General features: G+C 47.8%; 1 protein-coding gene across 1 annotated transcript; it reads right to left on the bottom strand.

Annotated features, from left to right (window-relative positions):
- Positions 1-17,236: 17,236 nt before the first annotated feature.
- Positions 17,237-19,790, bottom strand: RIPPLY1 (ripply transcriptional repressor 1). The gene is made up of 4 exons (XM_030835844.2): positions 19,648-19,790; positions 18,701-18,776; positions 18,021-18,085; positions 17,237-17,483 (listed from the first exon to the last, which is right to left on the bottom strand). The coding sequence occupies exons 1-4, from the start codon at positions 19,788-19,790 to the stop codon at positions 17,237-17,239; spliced, it is 531 nt and encodes a 176-aa protein (XP_030691704.1).
- Positions 19,791-21,254: the final 1,464 nt, after the last annotated feature.

Here is a 21,254-nt window from a genome sequence, read left to right as displayed (position 1 = left end):
GCTGTTAGGAAACTGCTGCTTCCTACTCCATGATGAAAAGCCAGCACTACAGCTGCTACTTCCAGAACCACGCTCCACCTGCTATGATTTATACCAGCAAAATGGATGCCAAGCGTCCTGCCTCTCAGCACCCACAAGCTAGTGGCTAAATTGCAATAGAACAACCAAACATCTGAACAACCATGTTCACCGGCAGAAATGGCAGAAACTTAGCCTCCACCTTCCTTCTGCCATTTAAGTCTCACGAGTGTGCATCTCATTGGCCTGTAATATCTCCAGAATTTTAGTTGCAAGGGAATCTGGGAAATGTACTCTTAGCTTTTTAGCCCCTGCAGTACAGGAAGGCATACTAAGAGGCTGGAATGGACATCGAGCACTATATTTGCTTTCTCTTGCTGTGTAACAAATTATCACAACACACATTATCTCACCATTTCAATGCGTCAGGCCTCTGGGCTCAGCTTAGCTGGGTCCTCTGCTTAGGATCTCATAAGGCTGCAAAACCAAGGTGTCAGCCAAGCTGGTTCTCATGTAGAGGCTTAACTGGGGAAGAATCCACTTCCAAGCTCACTCAGGCTATTGACAAATCATTTCCATATGGTTATAGGTCTGGAGGCCCCAGCTTCTTGTAGGTGGTCTCCTGGAGGCCATCCTCAGCTCCTAGAGGCTTTACTCAGCTCCCAGCAACTGCCCTCAACTTCAGGCTGCCCAACCTTGCCGTGTGGGCTGCCCTCAAATGGCCACTTACTTCATCAGTCTAGCAAGGAGAGTTTCTAAAGCAAGTCTGCTAGCAAGGTAGCGTCTTATATAATAAGAACCTAGGGGCAGGACAGGAATAATGACGCCGATGTAGAGAATGGACTTGAGGACACGGGGAGGGGGAAGGGTAAGCTGGGATGAAGTGAGAGAGTGGCATGGATATACATACACTACCAAATGTAAAATAGATAGCTAGTGGGAAGCAGCCGCATAGCACAGGGACATCAGCTCCGTGCTTTGTGACCACCTAGAGGGGTAGGATAGGGAGGGTGGGAGGGAGGGAGATGCAAAAGGGAGGAGATATGGGGATATATGTATATGTATAGCTGATTCACTTTGTTATAAAGCAGAAACTAACACACCATTGTAAAGCAATTATACTCCAATAAAGACGTTTAAAAAATAATAATATAGTCTCACAGTAGTGACATATCCCCTTTGCCATATTCTGTTGGTTAAAGGCAAGTCACAGGTCCCATGCACTTTCAAGGGGGGAGGATTACACAGGGCATGAGCATCAGGAGGCAGGGGTTGTAGGGGGTGCGTTGTAGAGTCTGCCCACCACAAGCATCTATGTTATTCACCTCTTTTCCCACGCAGCACACCCTTCTTCCCATACTTCTACATAAGAACTAATAGCATCAGTGGTATGCTGCTGCCTGTCATAACGTAAATCTCCCTCATACCAACAAAAATGCAGTAATCTTCTCTCCTAAGGGAAAATCCAAGTTTCTGTTGGTCACTTGGATCCATCGATGGGTAATGTCCACTCCTCCTAATTCAATCTCAGTCCCATCTTGATATCCTGTAACGTGTGGACTGCAAAAAGTTAACTACTATCAACTCACCTTATATAAAATAGTAGAGGAGAAGTAGGGAAATAAATTGATTACTCTATATAATTATGTACCTAAAAGAGAAAGGCAGAAACTATGGGTAGCTACTGCAGTCCTCATTTCTGCAACTGGTCATCAGACCATAGTTGTGTTTTATTTATTTAAAGTATACAATAAATTAACTACTTTTTGGTGTACAATTCTATGAATTTTTAAGGCAGGTATGTATTCCTGTGACCATCAGCACAATTAGAATACAGAGCACAATTAGAATTCCCTCACCCCATAAAACTCCCTCATACGGTCCATCCCTTCATAGTCACCACTCTCTCCCCACCCCTAACAACCACTCATCAGTTTTCTGCCCAACATATAAAAGACCAGATGTTTGCTTTCCCAGAATCCCTGCCCCTTGTAGCCATGTGACCAAGGACTGGTTAATCAGATGCTTCTGCCTGAATTTCTCAATCTATAGCAAAGCAGGAGGGAACGTGGAGAATACATTCTGGTGGCAGTGGTGGCATCTCCACATCAACACTCTGGTTCCGAAGTAGGACTTAAGGTGCTTGTGGATGCCCAGACTTCATCCCCCCTTTTTTTGAGGGGGGAGCTTCTTAGTGCATCTTTGAGCCCCAACAGTTCAATAAAGTCTTTTTCTGCTTTTGCCAGCCAGAATCTATTTCATTGGCTATCTAAAGTAAGATTGATACATGTGACATCAGGAGCCCTGTAGCACTGAATCCCTCGAGGTCAGATAAGCAAATTATCCTGGTAGCTGCATTCCTGGGCTTCCAATCACTGGCAGAAGGGCATTTTATCCTTAATCTCACATTATACTGCAGCTTCCATTTCTGTCATCAGAACTATACCTTTTCCGCCATCCCAAAAGCACCAAGCAGTAGATTTCCTAGCCTCTAATTCTGTTTGTCTTCCTTTGAGGGTAATGTCTTTTCTTTATGGCTGCTTTTAAGATCTTGGTGTTGCCAATGTTCTGCAGTTTCTTACGATTTATCTAGCTTTTAAAAAAGTCATGTTTGGCATTAATTATTAAATTTTGATTATCAACTATCATTCTCCAAGACCTGCATACCTTTTGCACAGGCCAAACAGGCAAGTTAAATGAGGATGTACTAGAAACCACCTCCCACCTCACATACACACACACACATCCTTCAAATCTTTGGCGGGCACTCATCTGTGTGATTTCCCCAGGGATACAGTATTAACAGATACAGTGAATTCTACCTGGCCCTTCCTACCATAAATAGCCCTTATTACACCGGTCAGGGAGCAAAAGTGGTAGGTCTGCCAGTGGCTGGGTATTGCTATTTCAAATATTCATTCATAAACTAAGAACCATATGATGTACTTGCAGATCCACTGGACCCATTGTAGATGGATTCAGGGTAAAATTATATTTCTTAACTCCATGAGCCCTGACTCCAACCAATGGATGACCGTTGTGTTCTAAACTCTCCCGCTGCCCCCAACACTGGTCCTGGATGAATGTGAACTCATAGTGTCCAAAAGACTGAGAAGTATGAGTGTTTCCAGTTGCCCAGTGCATGGCTACCCTGGTAAATGACCACAGGCCCCTCTGGCTAGAAAGATAAAGGAAATCTAGGAAGAAAATCTACAACACATGCTTATGGTATTGCTGAGTCCTTCCTCAAGGGTACCTGGCTTTCCCTTCCAGGGGCTCTGGGTGTGTGAACTGACTCATATCTGCAAATAGGTGAGACTCATATCGAGCAGGACCCTGTGGGGCTCCTGGGCACACAAAAGCCTTCCTGTGTCCCCCATTTCTTGATTACAGGAAATAGGCTTCATTCGGCCTCCATGACCTTCCCTGGGTTCCAGGGAGCAGGTTCAAACAGTTGCTAATCAGGGAAGGAAGGGGACGCGGAGACAAGGAAGGAACAGTCAAGAGAAACAATAGTGCAGCCTTGGGGCAGGGTCCTGGTTCCCCCTTGAGGGACATATATTACAATATCTTTGACCTGTTTTGCAGATACTGAAACCACCAGTAGGTGGGAGAAGTTAACTGTATGTTGCCCACACGAACGTAGACCCCAGACCAGCTGGAACCAGAAGGTTGATGATGCTGACGACCACTTACTTCACCACCAACCAATCAGAAGCATGTCCACGAGCTGATCACGCCCTCTTTGAACCATTACTATAAAACTTCTCAGTACCCCCTCCAGGTCGGGGACACACAGTTTGAGGGCATTAGCCCGCTGTGGCCCCCTTTGCCTGGCAAAGCAATAAAGCTATTCTTTTCTGCTTCACCCAAAACTCTGTCTGAGATTTAATTCAGTGTCAGGGTACAGAGGCAGGATTCGGCTTCAAGAGGCCATGAATCTCCATCATAATAACTCAAATTAGATCTTTATTCACCAGAGAGAACTGTTTCGGCTACGCGGATCAAGTAGGAATTAGTAGGTTGCTCATCTATTTCCATCTAAAGTATCTGAAGAACAATTAGCCATTACCAAATTTCTCTGCAGGTCAAAAACATTCAGATTACTTCTCTGACCATGCTTCTGTCATGTTCACCATGCTCACCCCATCTCTGGTCATTAAGTGCTGCCGCTTGTTCTTTGCTATTCTAAGATCCCATTATTCTCATTGAAATTAGCAAATTACTTTCAGTGGCAGCATCTCTCATCTCTATCTCTGGCCTACTCAAGACTACCACTGTAGCATGTTCCAAGAGTGATAAGGCTCCTTTCATGAGTGTATTTTTCAATGTCTTGGGGAAGAGAACATCCCCTAGGTCCTATTGGGGGACATGGTTAGGACGTAGGTGAGTGGATCATATATCATAAATGTATTCCAATGTTTCTATTTCCTTAAGCCTTTGGAGAACTTCCTCTACATTATACCAAGGATATCTGGCATATCAACTTCATTTACTATGGGCTAATTTTCAGCCTTGGCTTCAATCAACCAAGCAAATAGAACCACTGCCAATTGGGCAAGCTAGTAATTGAATCCAGAACCTCTGGTAAGTATTCAGATGTTGATATATTTGGTCCAATCTAAAATTACATTCCTTCCTCCAAGGTATAGTATCCTTAAAATACATTCCCACACATATTCTCCAAATTTCTGCCATTATAAGTTAGCAAAATTTTGCAATTTCCTCCTTCCAGTTCAGACTTATATTTGTATCCTTGGAGCATACTGTGTTCTAACTCTAGTTATAGGTCTGGAAGCCACGAGAGGTGGTAGGCATGGTACGTGAGGAAAATTGGCATTCCCTTGCAAGTAACCTGAGGGTGTTCAGGTAAGGCAGGACCAGCCTCATCAAACTAGGGATGCTTCTAGTGCAAAGAAGTCTCATTGGTGAAGTACTTAGAGTTATCTGAATTCACCCAAACATCCTCATTTCTATTCTAGGAGGTCTCATCTGGCCAAACAAATGCCCTTACTTTCCCAAAAGTGACACCTGGAAAGGCTGTGAGTTCAACGTATATTGCAATTCAAAAACCCATAGGATAAGACTCTAATTTTCAGCTATGTGAAGCCGCATCTGGCCTCTGTACCCCTACACTGAATTCTTGGAGATAGAGTTTTGGGTAAAGTAGAAAAGAATAGCTTTATTGCTTTGCCAGGCAAAGGGGGCCACAAGGGGCTAATGCCCTCAAAACTGTCTGTCCTGACCTGGAGGGGGTAATGAGAAGTTTTATAGTAATGGTTCAAAGATGGCATGAGCAGCTCGTGGACATTCCTCTGATTGGTTGGTGGTCAGGTAAGTGGGAGTGAGCATCATCAACCTTCTGGTTCCAACCGGTCTGGGGTCTTTGTCAACAAGAGATAAGAGAATACAAACTTACTGTCCTCTGTTTCTTGAGCTGGGAATTTAAATCCTAAGATTGCCATTTTCTGCCATTTTCTTTTTTCAAACCTCTACAGCACAGTTAGAAGTTATCCCACTCCACAGTTCTTGAGTTCATCATTAGTGCCCAAATAATCTGTAGTAGCAGCTACTTGGACCATCAAGCCTTGCGTTCAATAGGCACTTCATTGTAGATGCCCACCAGTGATGATCTGATTGGTTTGCCGTTATGTGTCATGAACTACCAGCATCTCATCTTCTAATACTAACAGAATTATCACTGCTTTCAAATCCAATCAGGCTATCTAATCAATTCCAGTTCTGCATTTTCTTTTCTTTTTTTTTAAAATAAATTTTTATTTATTTATTGGCTGTGTGGGGTCTTTGTTGCTGCACACAGGCTTTCTCTAGTTGCGGCGAGCGGGGCTACTCTTCGTTACAGTGTGCGGACTTCTCATTGTGGTGGCTTCTCTTGTTGCTGAGCACGGGCTCTAGATGCGCGGGCTTCAGTAGTTATGGCTCGCAGGCTCTAGAGCGCATGCTCAGTAGTTGTGGCGCACGGGCCTAGTTGCTCTGCAGCATGTGGGATCTTCCTGGACCAGGGCTCGAACAATTGTCCCCTGCATTGGCAGGCAAATTCTTAACCACTGCGCCACCAGGGAAGTCCCCCCATGTTCTTGAAACACTATCGCCTCTGAGCACTCCTGGTACTACATCCTTCATTGGTCATGGTTCAGTTTCAGAGAGCAGAAGCCACTCTAGCTAGTTTAAAGGGGAAGCAATTTATTACAGGGTATCAATAGGTATAGAATTATATTTAGGAGGGCTGAAGAAACAGATGCTATGTTGAGCCTTCAAGAACGATTCTTGGGACTTCCTTGGTGGCACAGTGGTTAAGAATCCTCCTGCCAATGCAGGGGACACTGGTTCGAGCCCTAGTCTGGTAAGATCCCCCATGCCGCGGAGCAACTAGGCCCGTGCACCACAACTACTGAGCCCCCATGCCACAACTACTGAGTCCGCGTGCCACTACTACTGAAGCCCGTGATCCTGGAGCCTGTGCTCCACAACAAGAGAAGCCATGGCAATGAGAAGCCCGTGCACCACAACAAAGAGTAGCCCCCGCTCGCCGCAACTAGAGAAAACCCGAGTGCAGCAACAAAGACTCAACGCAGCCAAAAATAAATAAATAAATTAATTAATTTTAAAAATGATTCTCAAGGCCACATCACAAAACCAAGCCATCAAAGAGTGCTGCTATCTCTCCATACAGTCAAGAAATTTCTGGCTCCAGAGCCATGTCACTATTGCCACAATCTGGAAGCCATGACTACTGCCACCAGCTCCAGAAACATGCCACATATAGTACAATCTGCACCAGCAAAATGGGTGCCACATGCACTGCCTCTTGACTCCCATGTATTTAATGACTGGACCGTGGGACTTCTGCTAACCCTCCTGCAGAATAACTAAACATCTCAACCGCTATGCTTGGCAGCAGAAATGAAGCAAAAGCCGTGTTACACCTTCCAAATCTCATGCCTGTGCATCTGATTAGCTGCACCTAAATCATATTCAGAATCTCACTGCAAGGAAATCTGGAAAGTGTGTATGTGTGAGTGTGTGTGTCTTTATATACTTTCTATCAACTGCGTGACACACTAGGATGAGGGTAGAATGGAGTTGAATACAAAGCTACCATATCTACCTCATCAAAGATTTGGTATATTTGCCTTGAACCCCAATTCCAGGATCACAGGAAATCCAGAGTTCTTTCTGTGATTTTGTCTCTATTTTCTTGTGTTTCTCTGAATCATTCTCTGCTTCTAAACACACACAGGCTTTCTGGTGCCTCTAATCAGAACCTGGCCAAAAACTCCACCCTTCTCACTATCTTCTAAAAGAAATCAAAATACAATAAGTAGTACATGATGATTTTTGTATTTTCCCTCAAGATTTGTGAGGTTATAGGAGAGAAAGTCCGTATCAAGGAGGACATAGCCATCTGCCATCTCACTGCTCCTGTCTTTTTCCTCACTTACTCTTGAAGCTGATCCCTCAAGTTCCTGTCCTTCCACGAGTCCACAGTCTTCGTATATGACTCTCCCTGTGGTACTTTTAATAATTTTATTTTTATTCCCATTACTCTCCTTTTTTTTTTTTTTTTTTTTGCGGTACGTGGGCCTCTCACTGTTGTGGCCTCTCCCGTTGCGGAGCACAGGCTCCGGACGCGCAGGCTCAGCGGCCATGGCTCACGGGCCCAGCCGCTCCGCGGTATGTGGGATCTTCCCAGACCGGGGCACAAACCCGTGTCCCCTGCATCGGCAGGCGGACTCTCAACCACTGCGCCACCAGGGAAGCCCCCCATTACTCTCCTTTAATCTTACTTTTTATGTTTCATTCAGCAAACGTTTTGGTCAGTTGGGATGTCTTCTACCATTTTTACTGTTGCTCTTGTGCCTGCGGTAATTCTTTTATAGACTATTTGTAAGTTTTTCCACTATTTTAGAGCACTTTTTAAAATTTCCAGTATCTTTTTGGAATTTGAATAGCGTGAGTCCTTAAGGTGGTTTCTAGAAAAAGAATTCATTTTGCTAACATGCTGAGTACGTTTGGAATGGCATAATATGTTCATTATACTCATATGTGAAGGCAGCTTAGCTTTGGAGAAATAGCATGAATTGAGGATTTTGTAAGCTATTGCCAATGGCAGCTACCAAACGTCACCACCCCCAGCAATTCGAGCAAAGCTACTGCTCCAATATGCACAGTTTTGTACACAGAGCCTCTTGGACAGCTTCCCCAAGTTGATTAGGAAATGGAGTATCCAGGAAAGTTGGGCAGACAGAAAAATGGAAATATTTCAACTACCTCTAGGAGTGAAGCCACGAGCTTCAGTTCCTCAAGTAATTTACCTGAACTGCTTTTATGCCAGATCTCCAAGGGTTTCTCTCAGAAATGTCTGGGGCTTATGCCTGCTTTTTTTTTTTTTTTTTTTTTTTTTTTTTGCGGTACGCGGGCCTCACACCGTCGTGGCCTTTCCTGTTGCAGAGCACAGGCTCCGGACGTGCAGGCTCAGCGGCCATGGCTCACGGGCCCAGCCGCTCCGCGGCATGTGGGATCCTCCCGGACCAGGGCACGAACCCGTGTCCCCTGCATCGGCAGGCGGACTCTCAACCACTGTGCTACCAGGGAAGCCCCTATGCCTGCATTTTGAAAGGCAGATTATTATACTGAAGTTTCTTTCACAGTGCTTATTAAAATGCAACTCTATATAACATTTTACAATTTTCAGACTGACTTCATCATCTAACTATTCACTCAAACCTCATATCCAGCAAACCTAAAGAGGTTGATAGGCTAAGGACTGTCCCCATTTTAGAGATGAGGACACTTAGTCAATAGTCCAACATATTACAGAACCTGAACAAGTACCTGAGTCAAGTCTCCTGATTCTTCTGCTCTTTCCTTTCCACAACACTGCCCCTACCTCAGAAACTACTAGCCATTAATAAAATCTGATAAGTTTACAAATAAGGGATTTTTATTGTAAACTTTTCTTACGTATGGAAATTGTCATCAGTTTTCCAAAAGTGCTTGATAATTAAACAAGTTTCCATGGATCAGTTTAAGCAGGGGATATTCTCACTGTTAGCCCAAGGCAAAGCCCCTACTCCCAGGCTCATAATTTCATGACATAGTCCCGTCACTCCTGGGTGTCCATGAAAGAGCTACACACAACTAGAAGCTCAATATGAAATTTGAATTTAAATTGAAGTTGCTCCCCAGGTCCTCAGAGGACCTCAGGGGAAGGTGAGGAAATGGAACAAGTACACCCTCTCTGTCCAGCATAGACATGGGCTAGGACAAGACTCTGGCCCTTGGCAAACCTTCCTAGGTGTTGTGGGTTGAAGGAGGAGATTTCATGGCTGAATCCCACCACTCACCCTGCTTCTCTTCAAGGCTTTCCACTGAGAAAGCACAGAACGATTAAAACAGCAAGCAAAGTGTCATTTATTAATAAAGGCTTGAATCGAGAATTCAGCATACACTAGGTAACCCCTCCTCCCCTCTTTCTCTCTTTCTGTTGTAGGTTTCTCTGGTTTAACAAATGGATTGGAAAACACAACTTAAGCTACTCCTTCTCCGAATCTGAGAAGCTAGGTCTTCAGAACAAATGTGGCCTGTGCCAATCATCCAGAGCGGGTGGACCCAACAATATGGTCACAGATGTATATCACTTTTCACTGTGATGACCATGCTCCCTGGTACCCTAATGATTGCTCTCAATCAGATTAGCAGCTCTTATGCAGGAAGATCTAAGAAAGAGGTATATCAAACACCGGAATTGTAGGTGAAAAACTTTGCTCTCTGCCATGGACCAAGACTGAAGTGTGGTGAGAGGGTTAAAAATGTTCCCTTTCCTGGGCTTCCCTGGTGGCGTAGTGGTTGAGAGTCTGCCTGCCGATGCAGGGGACACGGGTTCGTGCCCCAGTCCGGGAGGATCCCACATGCCACGGAGCGACTGGGCCCTTGAGCCATGGCCGCTGAGCCTGCGCGTCCGGAGCCTGTGCTCCGCAACAGGAGAGGTCACAACAGTGAGAGGCCCGTGTACCACACACACACACACAAAAGTTCCCTTTCCCTAATATGAGAGAGAGTACACTTGCTGTTCCACACATGTCTGTTGTGGAGGAGTTGATTTTGATGCTGCCTCCCTTTCAGGTTGCCATGGTAATGACAGAGTGAGGAGCAAGTGACAGCAGAAACAAATTCAGTGCCACTCAGAGATCCAATGCTCCAGGAGGAAGTAACAAGATTCCCCTCATAGCAGAAACAAGCTTGCCAGGGTTTCCAAGTAACATAGGGCCTGAGGAGGAGGTCTTTGGGCTCAATGATCTGTTATCCCAATAGGGCTTGTGCTGCTGCCAGTGTCTCAGAATGAGAGGAGCCCTGCCTCCGGTACTGACACTCGGGCATGCATTCTCTACCCCCCAGAGTCATGTCAAACGACACCAAAAGCTATTATCATACTGCTTCCCTTAGTGCCTGCACACAGGTGCTGCCATTGGGACCCACGCTGATGACACATATCAACACCTCCCAATCTTTGTACTGACTCAGGGCAGAGTTGCCCTTCTGAGCCCCTGATGGCTCTGTCCAACATGAGATGAGTGGCTAAATCAAGTTGGCTGTGAGTACAGAACAGCAGTTAATTTCTCAGCAGTGCCCACAGTTTGGCTGGGGAGATAATGTTCATCTCTCCTCAAATCTGTCATCTGACATTTAATTGTATTATTGGTATGTGTTGGAGATGTGGTTATCTTGGGTCACCAGTCCTAGTAACTTGCTGTCATTTCTTTTAGGAAAATAACATAGTTTGACAGTTTATTGGAGATACCCTGGCCTCAGTAGAAGCAGGAAACCTGTTGTCAGAGTGCAGTGATGTGGCTACCAAACAATAAAGCTGTACCCTGGGTTATAGACACGTCCCGTTTAGCCGGAGCTCAAGGCCCTGGACGATTGCAAGGGTTGGTGGAAAAACCCTGGACTCAGCATAAGATTCGGGGGTCCAGTCTTGGCTCCTGTACTGACTTGCCGTGCAACCCTGAGCCAATCACTTCTCTTCCCACCATATTCAATTTCCTCGTTGAAAAATGGGAATATCTCATGGAGCGTAGTAAGAGACTCAAATGAGATCATGGAAGCCAAGCTGCTCTGAAGTGCAGAAAGAGCCCAGCATGTGTGTAAAACAAGCTTACTAACATTCACAGAATAGTGAAGGACAAAGATGTACAGTCCAAGGTACTTGAAAGTATCCCTGGAGAAAAGCAAGTGTCTTAGCCCATGTCTCGCCCACAAGCCTTAGGTAAGTGTTGACAGCACTTCCCTCGGCAAGACAGCAGGCTTGGAGGCACCAGGGGAAGTCAAGAGGAGTCAAAGATGTAATTACTGAAATGACAGCATCTGTCAAAAAAGGAAAATGATTATATATATGCACACATTAGATATATATATATATACACACACACCACACACACAGATGTATTATCTCATATCTGTAATGTGCCAAGTACTCTGCTAAGTGTTTTACATGTATTGTCTCATTTAATCCATACAATTACCCTGTTAAATTAGTATTATTATCATCCCTATCTTATAGATGAAGGAACTGAGGCTTACAGACTAATTTGCTACTTTGGCCGTCATCATTTAGCTAGAAAAAACCAGTATTTGAAACCCAGGTGTAGTGTGACTCCAGAGCCTGTTCCTATAACCACCGGGCACTAAATTGCTAGCCATAGAAGGTGCGTGGGCCTCCTGATCCCTCGCCCGGTGCTGTCGGTCCAGGCTCAGTTTAGAGCTCAACCACTAGGGGGCGCTGCCTCCCCTGCTGTTAATGGACAGCGGTTGAATTGCTTAGGGACTTGTGGGAGCTGGCCGTTCTCTCCCAGGGATGGAAGACTTCTGGAAGAACCCAGAGCCCGACTCCAGGTTGTTCATGGGTTCTCCCTCAACCCCTTTTCACACTTGGCCCCAAGCCCCAGATGTCCCCAATGATGGGGCTAGAAATGCCTTTGCATGACAGTTTATGTGCTTCTCTTCCATGTAGGCCACAGACCAGGTGAGCAGCCTGCCCTTATGAGACTCTCAAGGGGGATGAGTAGAAAGGTAGCAGGAGCCAAGTGGTTAAGAGCCAGCACTCTGTAGCTACACAGTCTCGGGTCTCCCCCAGCTGCCCCACTTCCTGACCTCTCTGAGCCCCCATTTCCTATCTGTAAGCATGAGGATAGCACCCCGACCCTGCTGGGATTTGATGAGCCTTGCTCGGGATAAAGCATGTGCAGTGCCGACTCAGTGCCTGGCGCATCTCTGGAGAGCTGGGCCGCTGGTAGTTTCTCCTTCTGGGCCCAGACCCTTCATCCAGAAGGAAGCTCACCCAGCCAGGGCCCGGTCCACACAGAGGCTGCACAGCGCTGAGGGGCGGGAACAGAAGTCCCTCATCCGCCCCTGGCCTCTGGTAGCGGTGTGTCCCAAAGAGCCCAGGCTGCGTGAGAGGCTGCCACTGCCCAGCAGGAGGCCCCCAAATATCCCTCCCTCGGTGTCACCTTTCAGTGGCCCTCAGCTCTTCGTGGCCCAGAATTGTTCCTAATGTCTGAGTCACTTCCCTCCAGCTGGAATTGAAACCTTTTCTTTCCTGCCCTCCCACAAATTTAATCCTTCACCAAGCCCTGTAGATTCCAACTCCTGAAAGCACTGGGGCTCTGGAGTGAGACAGACCTGAGTACTGGTCCTGCTGCTTATCACTGGTGTAGCCTGGGCAAATGCTGTAATCTCTCCAATCTTGGCTCAGCCACTGATTCATGGTGCAACCTCGAGCAGATTCCTTTACCTCTCTGGACCTCAGTTTTCTCATCTATAAAATGGGGATAATAATAGTACTTATGTCTCAGGGTTGTTGTAAGGATTAAATGAGGTAATAATGTAAAGGGCCTGGCACTTAGAAGGGGCCATGCTCCTAGTAACCTCCACGCAAACACACAAACCCAGGGACAAAAACCTAACTCTTAGTTTTCTCCTTCATAAAGGGGCATAATAACGGTGTCGCTCTCCGAGGGTTGTTGCGATCATAGTACTGTAGGAGATCATGGGGGTAATGTGAGCAGCGAGTGCCTGGCAGAGGGTGTGGCTACCACTTCCTGAGGACTCGCTCTTTGCCAGGTTTTCTACCTGGGTTTGTGTGCTTGCCTGGAGGTTGCTACAGGACTTGCCAGCTGGGGAGTAAACCCAAAACATAGTAACCAACACCAGGCCCCCGATAGGTCCAATCAGTGAACTCAGGCCACCTAACAACTTTGTTCGGGAGGATTCACCACCATTTTACAGCAGGGGCCTGGGGCGGAGAGGAGACAAACTGCCCACTAGATAACCACACAGGTACAGTCTGTGGGGAGGGGAGAGAGGAGGGGGTTGGTAACAACCACTGGGGTCGGGGAGGCGACCTTCCTTGCCCAGAGAAAGGGGAGAAAATAGGCAACTCTTTTCATGAGCATGTGCAGCGTGTGTGTGTGTGTGTGTGTGTGTGTGCGTGTGTGTGTGTGTGTTATAATCAGGGACGACAGAGATGGAGGTGAGAGGGTTGAGAGCACAGAGCTGACCTTGACACCTGAGGGGAGTGGGTCTATGGAGAGAACCAACAGTGGCAGATATGGTATTTGAACCCAGGTACATCTGCCTCCAAAGCCCATGTTATTAATCACTACAATATTAATGCCTGGCACAGAGTAGGTGCTCAATAAATATTTGTTTAATGAAGGAATTTATACTGCTGCCTCTTTCTGAAAAGTTTTCTCTCTCCATCTCTACCTGAGCCCATTCTTCAAGGCCCAGCTCAAATGAAGTCTCACACTCAACCGATTCGCCCTCTTTCCGTTGCTATGGGGTGGGGGAAACGGGAGGCAGCAGTGCTGGGATGAGGAAGTATGGGGCACTAGGATGGGCCAGCTAGGGTGAAGCCAGAGGAAGGACTCAGTTTTGCAAAGATTATTTTTCCCCCTGAGTTTGTGCACTGGATCTGAAGTTGCTACAAGGACTGGATACACCCATAACAAGGTAATTCACACTGGGCTCTGATTAGTCAGAACGGTGAATTCCAATCACTTAGCAACCATATCTGGGGAAGAGGATTGGAAGCCATTTCAGGGCAGGGGACTGGGAGGAAAATGAAACAAAATGGCTACCACTGACCAAGGCACATGCGCAGTACGGGGGAGGGGGGGAAGTCAGAAGAGCTCATTCTGAGTTAAGAATTACTGCTCCAAGGGTTTTAGGGTGTTTAAGCCACTGGGGATTTAAGGATTTGTAATTCTATGCTATATAATACCCTAAAACCAAGGATATTGGGATTCCAAGGATTTTAAACCTCTACTACCTATGGTACAAGGACTCGAGCAATTTCTGAGATATGAAATGCTCAAATGAAATGAAATGCTGGGAGCTTAGGACACAAAACAAGGATTTTAAACGGAACGCTGGACATGTGGACATGTTAAAATACTAATCCCTCTTTGACTTCAAATCAATCTTGGTTTAACCCTTAGGATAGTGGTTTCCAAATAGTCTTCCTCACAATCTAGGGATCTCTGAAGGTGCCTCACAGAAAGGGGGTGGAGAGAGTTCGTTTACAGAGAGAGGACACCAAGGTAGGAATTCTTTTTTATTTTTTAAATTTATTTTTTATACAGCAGGTTCTTATTAGTTACCTATTTTATACCTTTTAGTGCATATATGTCAATCCCAATCCCCCAATTCATCCCGCCACCCAAGGTAGGAATTCTGTGTCTCCCATTGTGGCTCCGGCCAGGGCAGCGCCATCTTTATTTGGTTGGTATGTTGGCTTTCTGCATTCAATTCAAAAGAAGGGTGTTCCTGCTGAAGCACAAAAAATAAGTTGAAGCCACATTTGGCCTCTGTTTCTTTTTTTGTTTGTTTAATGGGGGACAAACACTACAAAGATGCTGTGACTGGTAAACCATCAAATGGTGCCAAGGAGCTCAGGTGGAGATGACCGATAAATCAGTCGTTAGTTGAACAAAAACCAGTCATTAGCTGACTCTAGCCTACTAATTTATTTCTGTTATAAAATTAATAATAACCACTACTACAACTATGATTACTATGAATACTACCACTTATTATTTGCTTTTACTATGTGCCAGGAGTTGTGCTAATTACTTTGCATATATTATCTCACTGAATCCTTCCAACAACCCTGAGAGGAAGTATCATGACTTTCCCCATTTTACAGATGAGGAGACGGGTTCAGAGTGGATAAGTAACTTGCCCAAGGTCATACAGCTAGCACATGGTAAATTCCACGTTACCTGCAAGCAGAAACAGAATGGCCTAAAGGAATGAAAGTGATCAAAGGTCAACTGCCTGGCAGCCTTAATTAAGGAACAAGGTTAAATTCTGACCAATAGGTGGCACCAGTGTGTGAGTTTGGTGGCCTGTTTAAGGCTGTGTCCAATTCAGGGAAGTCCCAGTGAGGGCTCAGAACTGAAGCAGCCTGTCTTAAGCTGAGAGAGGAGAGAAAGAGAGATGGCCAGCGTTTCGCTACTGAATCAGATAATGCTACCCTGTCCTGTCTGTAGCTCAGCAAAGATACGGGAAGCCAGCAAGTTGGGGGACAGAGCTCGTTCTACCAAGAACTGCTTTAGGAAGACCTGAGAATCTTTTTCCTTCAACATTTCCTGGGCACCTCCCTTGTGCCAGGCAGTGTGCTGTGCAAAGAAGTCGCGTAGGGATATCAAACACAGTCCCATCTCACTGCACAGAAGGGGAGGTAGATGCTATGGTAGATGAGGTACTGAATGATGGGGACACCCAGCCTGGGCTTGGGGGTCTGGGGAGGCTTCTCACAGGAGACGTGTCTGAGCTAGTCCTGTTGCATGCATGAGAGCTTATCAGATACAAAAGTGGAAAAGCATTCCAGACAGAGGATTAAAGCCACAGAGGGATTATAAAGCATGACACATTCAAAGACAGGCAGCATGAGCTTCGAGTGTTGAGATAGGAATCTGAAGAGATAGGCAAGAACCAGGTAATTGAAAGGCCTAGAATATCAAGTTGAGGACTTGATTTGTGAATGTCTGAGTAGAGAAGCTATGGATTCTCAAGAGGACCTGTGATTTAAAAAAAAAAAAGTCCAACTGTTGGTGCGGCAATGAAAAGCCATGATAGGGCTTTAAGGAGGGGGCACAACGTGGTCTGATCTGGTGGCCAGTGTAGAGGATGAATTGCAGAGGGAAAAGGAAGGCTGATTGGGGCAGGGGTGGGCCTGAGGGCCTGAGCTGTGGCAGATACCAAGGGACTTGAGAAGGTAAAATTGATAGGACTTAGTAGCCTCCCAAGGCCCCTCCCCACAGGCACAGGCTCATAACCAAGGCTGCACCTCTCACCTCTTCTCCCAGCCCCAGCCCCTCTGGGGGCCTTTTTGTTCCCTTTCCAAGCTGTCTTTGAGGTTTAATCAAGCCTGATTGCACAAGCTGACGAAGAGGGCCTGGCTCCATGTTGGGCCTCCCGCGATACATTCCCATGAAGAAGGATCTGTCATCTGACCTCAGGTAGAGCAATGAAGTGGCCTTGAGCTGGTGTCTGACCCTCTCCCCAGGGGTTCACAATGCGGGCAGAGTTCAGTTAAGAAATCAGTCCAGTTCCAGGAAAAAAGGTAAACATCATCTAGTTTATTTTTCTCCTGATTCATCTCATGCCAACACACAGACCCCAGTAGACAAGGGCCAAAAGGGGGGAGGTCCCCAAAACAAGTTGAGTTTTTCGATGTCCCCTTCCTTTCCTGCAAGTTCCATCAGAAAGGCACCCCAGCTGTGCTTGCATCTGGTGTTGGTATCGTATCCATGGAGGTGAAGCCAGAAGTCAGGCTTTCCATGGGGAGACAGGAGTATGTGGCCACGTAGAAGGCTGGGGAGTCAAAAAGCCCTGAAGAGTGACAGTTCCCCTCTGCGTGGCAATGCTCTGTCCTCATCTGCTCCCTGGGGGCTTCAGAAAGCAAGTCTTCCTTCCCCTAGGCTTCCTAGGACGCTCTCACTGGCAACACAACAGCAGCCCAGTGAGATGCCAGAGGCCTGGGCTCGCAGGCCTGTTGAGTATAGCCAGGGTGAGCCGGTGTCTTGAGGACCCAACTTTCAATCCAGAGAGCTGTGCCTGGAGATTCCTGGCTAATCGATGCCCTGAAGCCTTGCCAGGCATACCGGACCCCAATTAGACTCTGACTGGCTCAGTTGGGACAGGTCAGGAGCAGGGAGGGAGAGGGAGCTGAGGCCCTGTGCGGCGCTGGCCCTGGCGCCTTCACACACCCTTCTGGCCCTTTTTCATCTGCTTCCTCCTCCTCTTCTTTGTCCTCCTCCTCCTCGCTGGCTGAGTCCTCATAGAGGTTGATGGTTGCCTGGACAGGGAAGTTCTGCAGTAAAATCTCCCCATCGCTGTACAGGTAGTCAAAGGAACGGGATTTAGGCCAGAAGAGCCTGTGGACAGAGGAGAAACACGGCCCCCACTTAGGGCGCATATGTGCAGAGGGGTCAGTAGGGCCAAGAAGGAAGCCAGCCCGTAAACCCCTTCTACCTGCAGTAATGGGATGAGAGGGAAAAGAAGAAAGGGTGCTTTGTAACAGAACCTTCTGGATTGTTACAAAATGGCTCCAGACAGGAAGGTCCATAGCTCATAGCTGTGGGGAGCCCCAGCCCCGGCATGTATCAGTCCTGACACTGATCCCACCGCCCACCTCTGAAGGCCTCCAGCCAAGCATTCTCTAGCCCTGTGTCCTCCATCTCCTACTAAGGCTTTCTTCACTGACCCCTCCATAGGGACTTAGGGGTCATTGACAATGACCCCAGGGAAGGCAACCTTGGCCAAGTCCCTTAACCTCTCTGGGCTTCTGTTTCCTGGTCTATGAAATAGTGATCATAGCAGTGCCTCCCTCCTCCTGCCTCACAGGGCTGTTGTGAGGATTCAAAGGGCAAATGGATCTATGTCAAGTTCCAAGTCTGGTGCCAGAAGCTTACCTGACGGGGTGATGGAACTCAGAGTCAACCTTGGTGACCTCGGCACCTGTTGCCCCACCGGCAGCCTGTCCAAAGCAAAAGCTAGCATGTGGCTCAAAGTGCATGGCCAGATAACTGCCTCTTCCGTATCAGGGGTCAGCAACCTGTAGGTAAGATGGTCTAGAAGAGACCTCAGACATCTCTGGGGTCCAGTCCCCACACCCCCAGTAAGGGGGTCTGTCCTGGTTCTAGCTGAACAACAAGTGGACAGAGTCCAGGGGGTTGTTTGCTTTCCTGCCCCTGTTCTAACACCTGTTTGGAGACCGTCCAGGGGACAGAGTCCTACTGGAGCAGACAAGACGCAGGGGCGGAGTGGAGGTGGGCGAGAGCACCGGGGTTGGGTGCCAGGAGACCGGGACGCTAGTGCCAGCTGCACCGCGGACGTGCTGTGGAGCCTGCCCTCATCCCTCCCGCACTCTGGACCTCAGGCTCTTCATCTTCTAAATTACCCAGAAACCTCAGCTCCACCTTCCTCCCAGAGCTGTTGTGGGAATCAAAAGTGGGCAAGGCTGGGAAGGTGCTTTCCGGGGACTGCAGCCCTGGACAGCGGTCGGGGGCTCTCTGGGAAGGGACCAGTTCAGCGTGCCTGAACGTGGTCATGTGTGTGTGCACGAACACATGGAACAGGGGCTCAAACTCACCAAATCCACAGGTTTCCTCACCTGCCTTGGGAGGTCATTTGTAGAGGAGAACCAGGGTCTCCAAAGACAAGCTCCTCTAGGACAAAGGGGAGAGATCAGCTGGTGGAGGGAGAAGAGACGGGGCTCCCTGAGATAACAAAAGAGGCCTGCCAAAGACGTGGCTCGGACTCCATCTCCTTCAGGAAGCATTTCTTAAGGACCCTGAGTCCAGGTCAGGACAGATGCCCCTCCTCTCTGCTTCCACAGTGTTATCACACTGTTCGGTGATTATCTGTTTACTCGCCTTAGAGCTTCTTAAGGGCAGATTTATGTTCAATCATATCTGAATCCCCAACACCTAGCGTAATGCCTAGTACACGGTAGGTGTTTCTGTAAATGTTTGGTGAACGGTAAATGTTTGGAGGAATGAATGAGGGGTGGGTGAAAACTATCTTGCCCCTGCTCCAGGAAGTAGAGCTCACAGTTCTACCCTCTTCCTGGGCTGGGGAAAGGGGCCAAAAATATTTCTGGGTCCACTGCTTCCCCACTACCTTTTCCTGCCAAAGGTAGGAAAAGAGCAAATGGAAATCTTATGGGGTGGTTAGGAAAGAGACGGTCCTTCAGTCACAGACCTCTGGGGACTTTGGACCTCTTTCCCCTCTCTGCAGCCTAGGTCATGTTCAACCCACATTTCATGGCAATCTCCCCCTTTGCCCCTCGGTGGACTGGGCGACTTGGCCCATGAGGGCCTGGCTGCTTGGCTTTCAGCTTTGGCAATGCCCACTGTCCCCAAGTCCCCTCCTGCCAGCCGGAAGGATTAGTGACATGAAGAGCCAGTTGAGATATTGGCGCCTGAGATGGGGAGGGGGCACAGAGAACAGGGGTGCCCTGGACATCTCATTTCCTTTCCTCTCCCAGGAACCCCACTAAGACTGAGTTCAAATTGCCAAGGGCCAAGTTCCACTTACCGTTCACTTCTGTCTACTTCTTGTCTAGAGGAGAGAAGGGGCGATGGGTTTCCCAGGCCAGGGAGCGCCAGGGGGCCTTGTGCTAGGGCTGGGGCTGAGGCCGGGGCCAGGGCCGGGGCTGGGGCGCGAGCAACAGGGTCCATCCTTAGGGTGTCACGGCCAGGCAGGCTGTGGGGTCCTCCTATTTCTCAGAATCTTCCGCACTCTTTTGGCTTTTCCTGGGAGACCCTTTTATAAGGCCTGCCTGGACTCATAAATTATTCAGGGCCGTGCAAGGATGGGCTCCCTGACGGGTAGGGGAGGGGAGGGGAATGAAGATTTAGGAAAAGGGGCTCAGGGAGGGAGAACTGTGTCGCTGGGTGTGAAATCTCTCCCAGTTGAGTAAACAGAGAGTCAGTGGGGGGCAAGGGGTTCTCTTTACCTCCAAGTCAGAAAGGAAAACACAAAAGGGGCAAATCGCACACCGTTTGTGCGAATTCCCCAGGCAGTAGCAAGGCCTGAGGGGTGGGGAGGGAAGGAGGGAAGCTCGTTAGAAACCACAGAAAGTTCTCAGGCGCAGAGGGCAGGGTAGACAGGCCTTTAGCAAAGCTGGTTCCCAGTGAGAAGGCACAGCTGATCCGGCTAAGGCGAGTGAGGGACTCATGTTATTTCAGCTCAGACCCCAAATGGAGTTGCCAGGTGGACCTGATACGGGGTGACTTCCATTATGCATATCACCGGGGTTAAGGAAAAAACGGAGGTTGTGGGTAGGACGGGTCCGGATGCCTGCGGGGGGGTGAACCTCAAGTCTTCTTTCCACGCCCTCCTGTTTACTGGTCAGTTCATTTGCAAAAGTGCCTGAATCCCCTCTCCAGCCTCAGCAGTCAGTGGTCCAGGAAAGGAGCGCGGGTGGCATTTCTAGGGTTTCCAGGTCAGAATCCGGATCTCAGAGCTCAGCTTCCAGTCGGGGCGCCAGGGTGCAAAGCTGCTGACCATCCCTGGCCCCGGGGCCTTGGCTCCCTCACATGTGAGAGAAGGATGCGAGCCCTGTGGTCCCAAAGGGCACCATCAGCCTGAACGCTCTGCGACGGGGGCTGGATAAATGGGTACTGACCCCGGGCAAGCCCAGCCGCTGAGCCACGGTCTCGGCCTCGGCCAGTCTTCTGGGTCTTTGCCAAAAAGTTTGCAGTTACAACTACTGGCAGGTTCCTTATGCATTAGAGGTCCGAAAATATGCCTCCTAACCTCAGTGTCGAGCACCGGCGCGGATTTATTTAGCTTCTTGGATATTCGTCACAGCCGGGTGTGTAATCGTCAAAAATTAGAGACCGCCTCAATGTCCAATAATAGGAAACCAGTTACGTTAATTAGAGGAAGTCCTTGTAACCGAGTACTAAGCAGGCACTCACAACCACGTTCTGGGAGGTATAATTATCGACACAGAATGTAAAAAAAAAAAAAATCAGATGCTAGAATAGTATGAATAATTTGATTCAAGGGCTCTTCATTTCTCTGTTCACCTACCCACTACCTTCACCCCACTTCAAATTCCAACCCCACTGTGTTCTTTGCAGCAAAGGAAAATTGGAAACAAGCCAAATGTCTCACTTTAGAAAGCTGGTTAAATA

This window comes from Globicephala melas, chromosome X, assembly GCF_963455315.2.
Source record: "Globicephala melas chromosome X, mGloMel1.2, whole genome shotgun sequence".
In the NCBI taxonomy this organism is placed as follows: Eukaryota; Metazoa; Chordata; class Mammalia; order Artiodactyla; family Delphinidae; genus Globicephala; species Globicephala melas.
The sequence above is the reverse complement of the archived record's forward strand: the minus strand, read 5'-3'. Positions and strand labels throughout refer to the sequence as shown.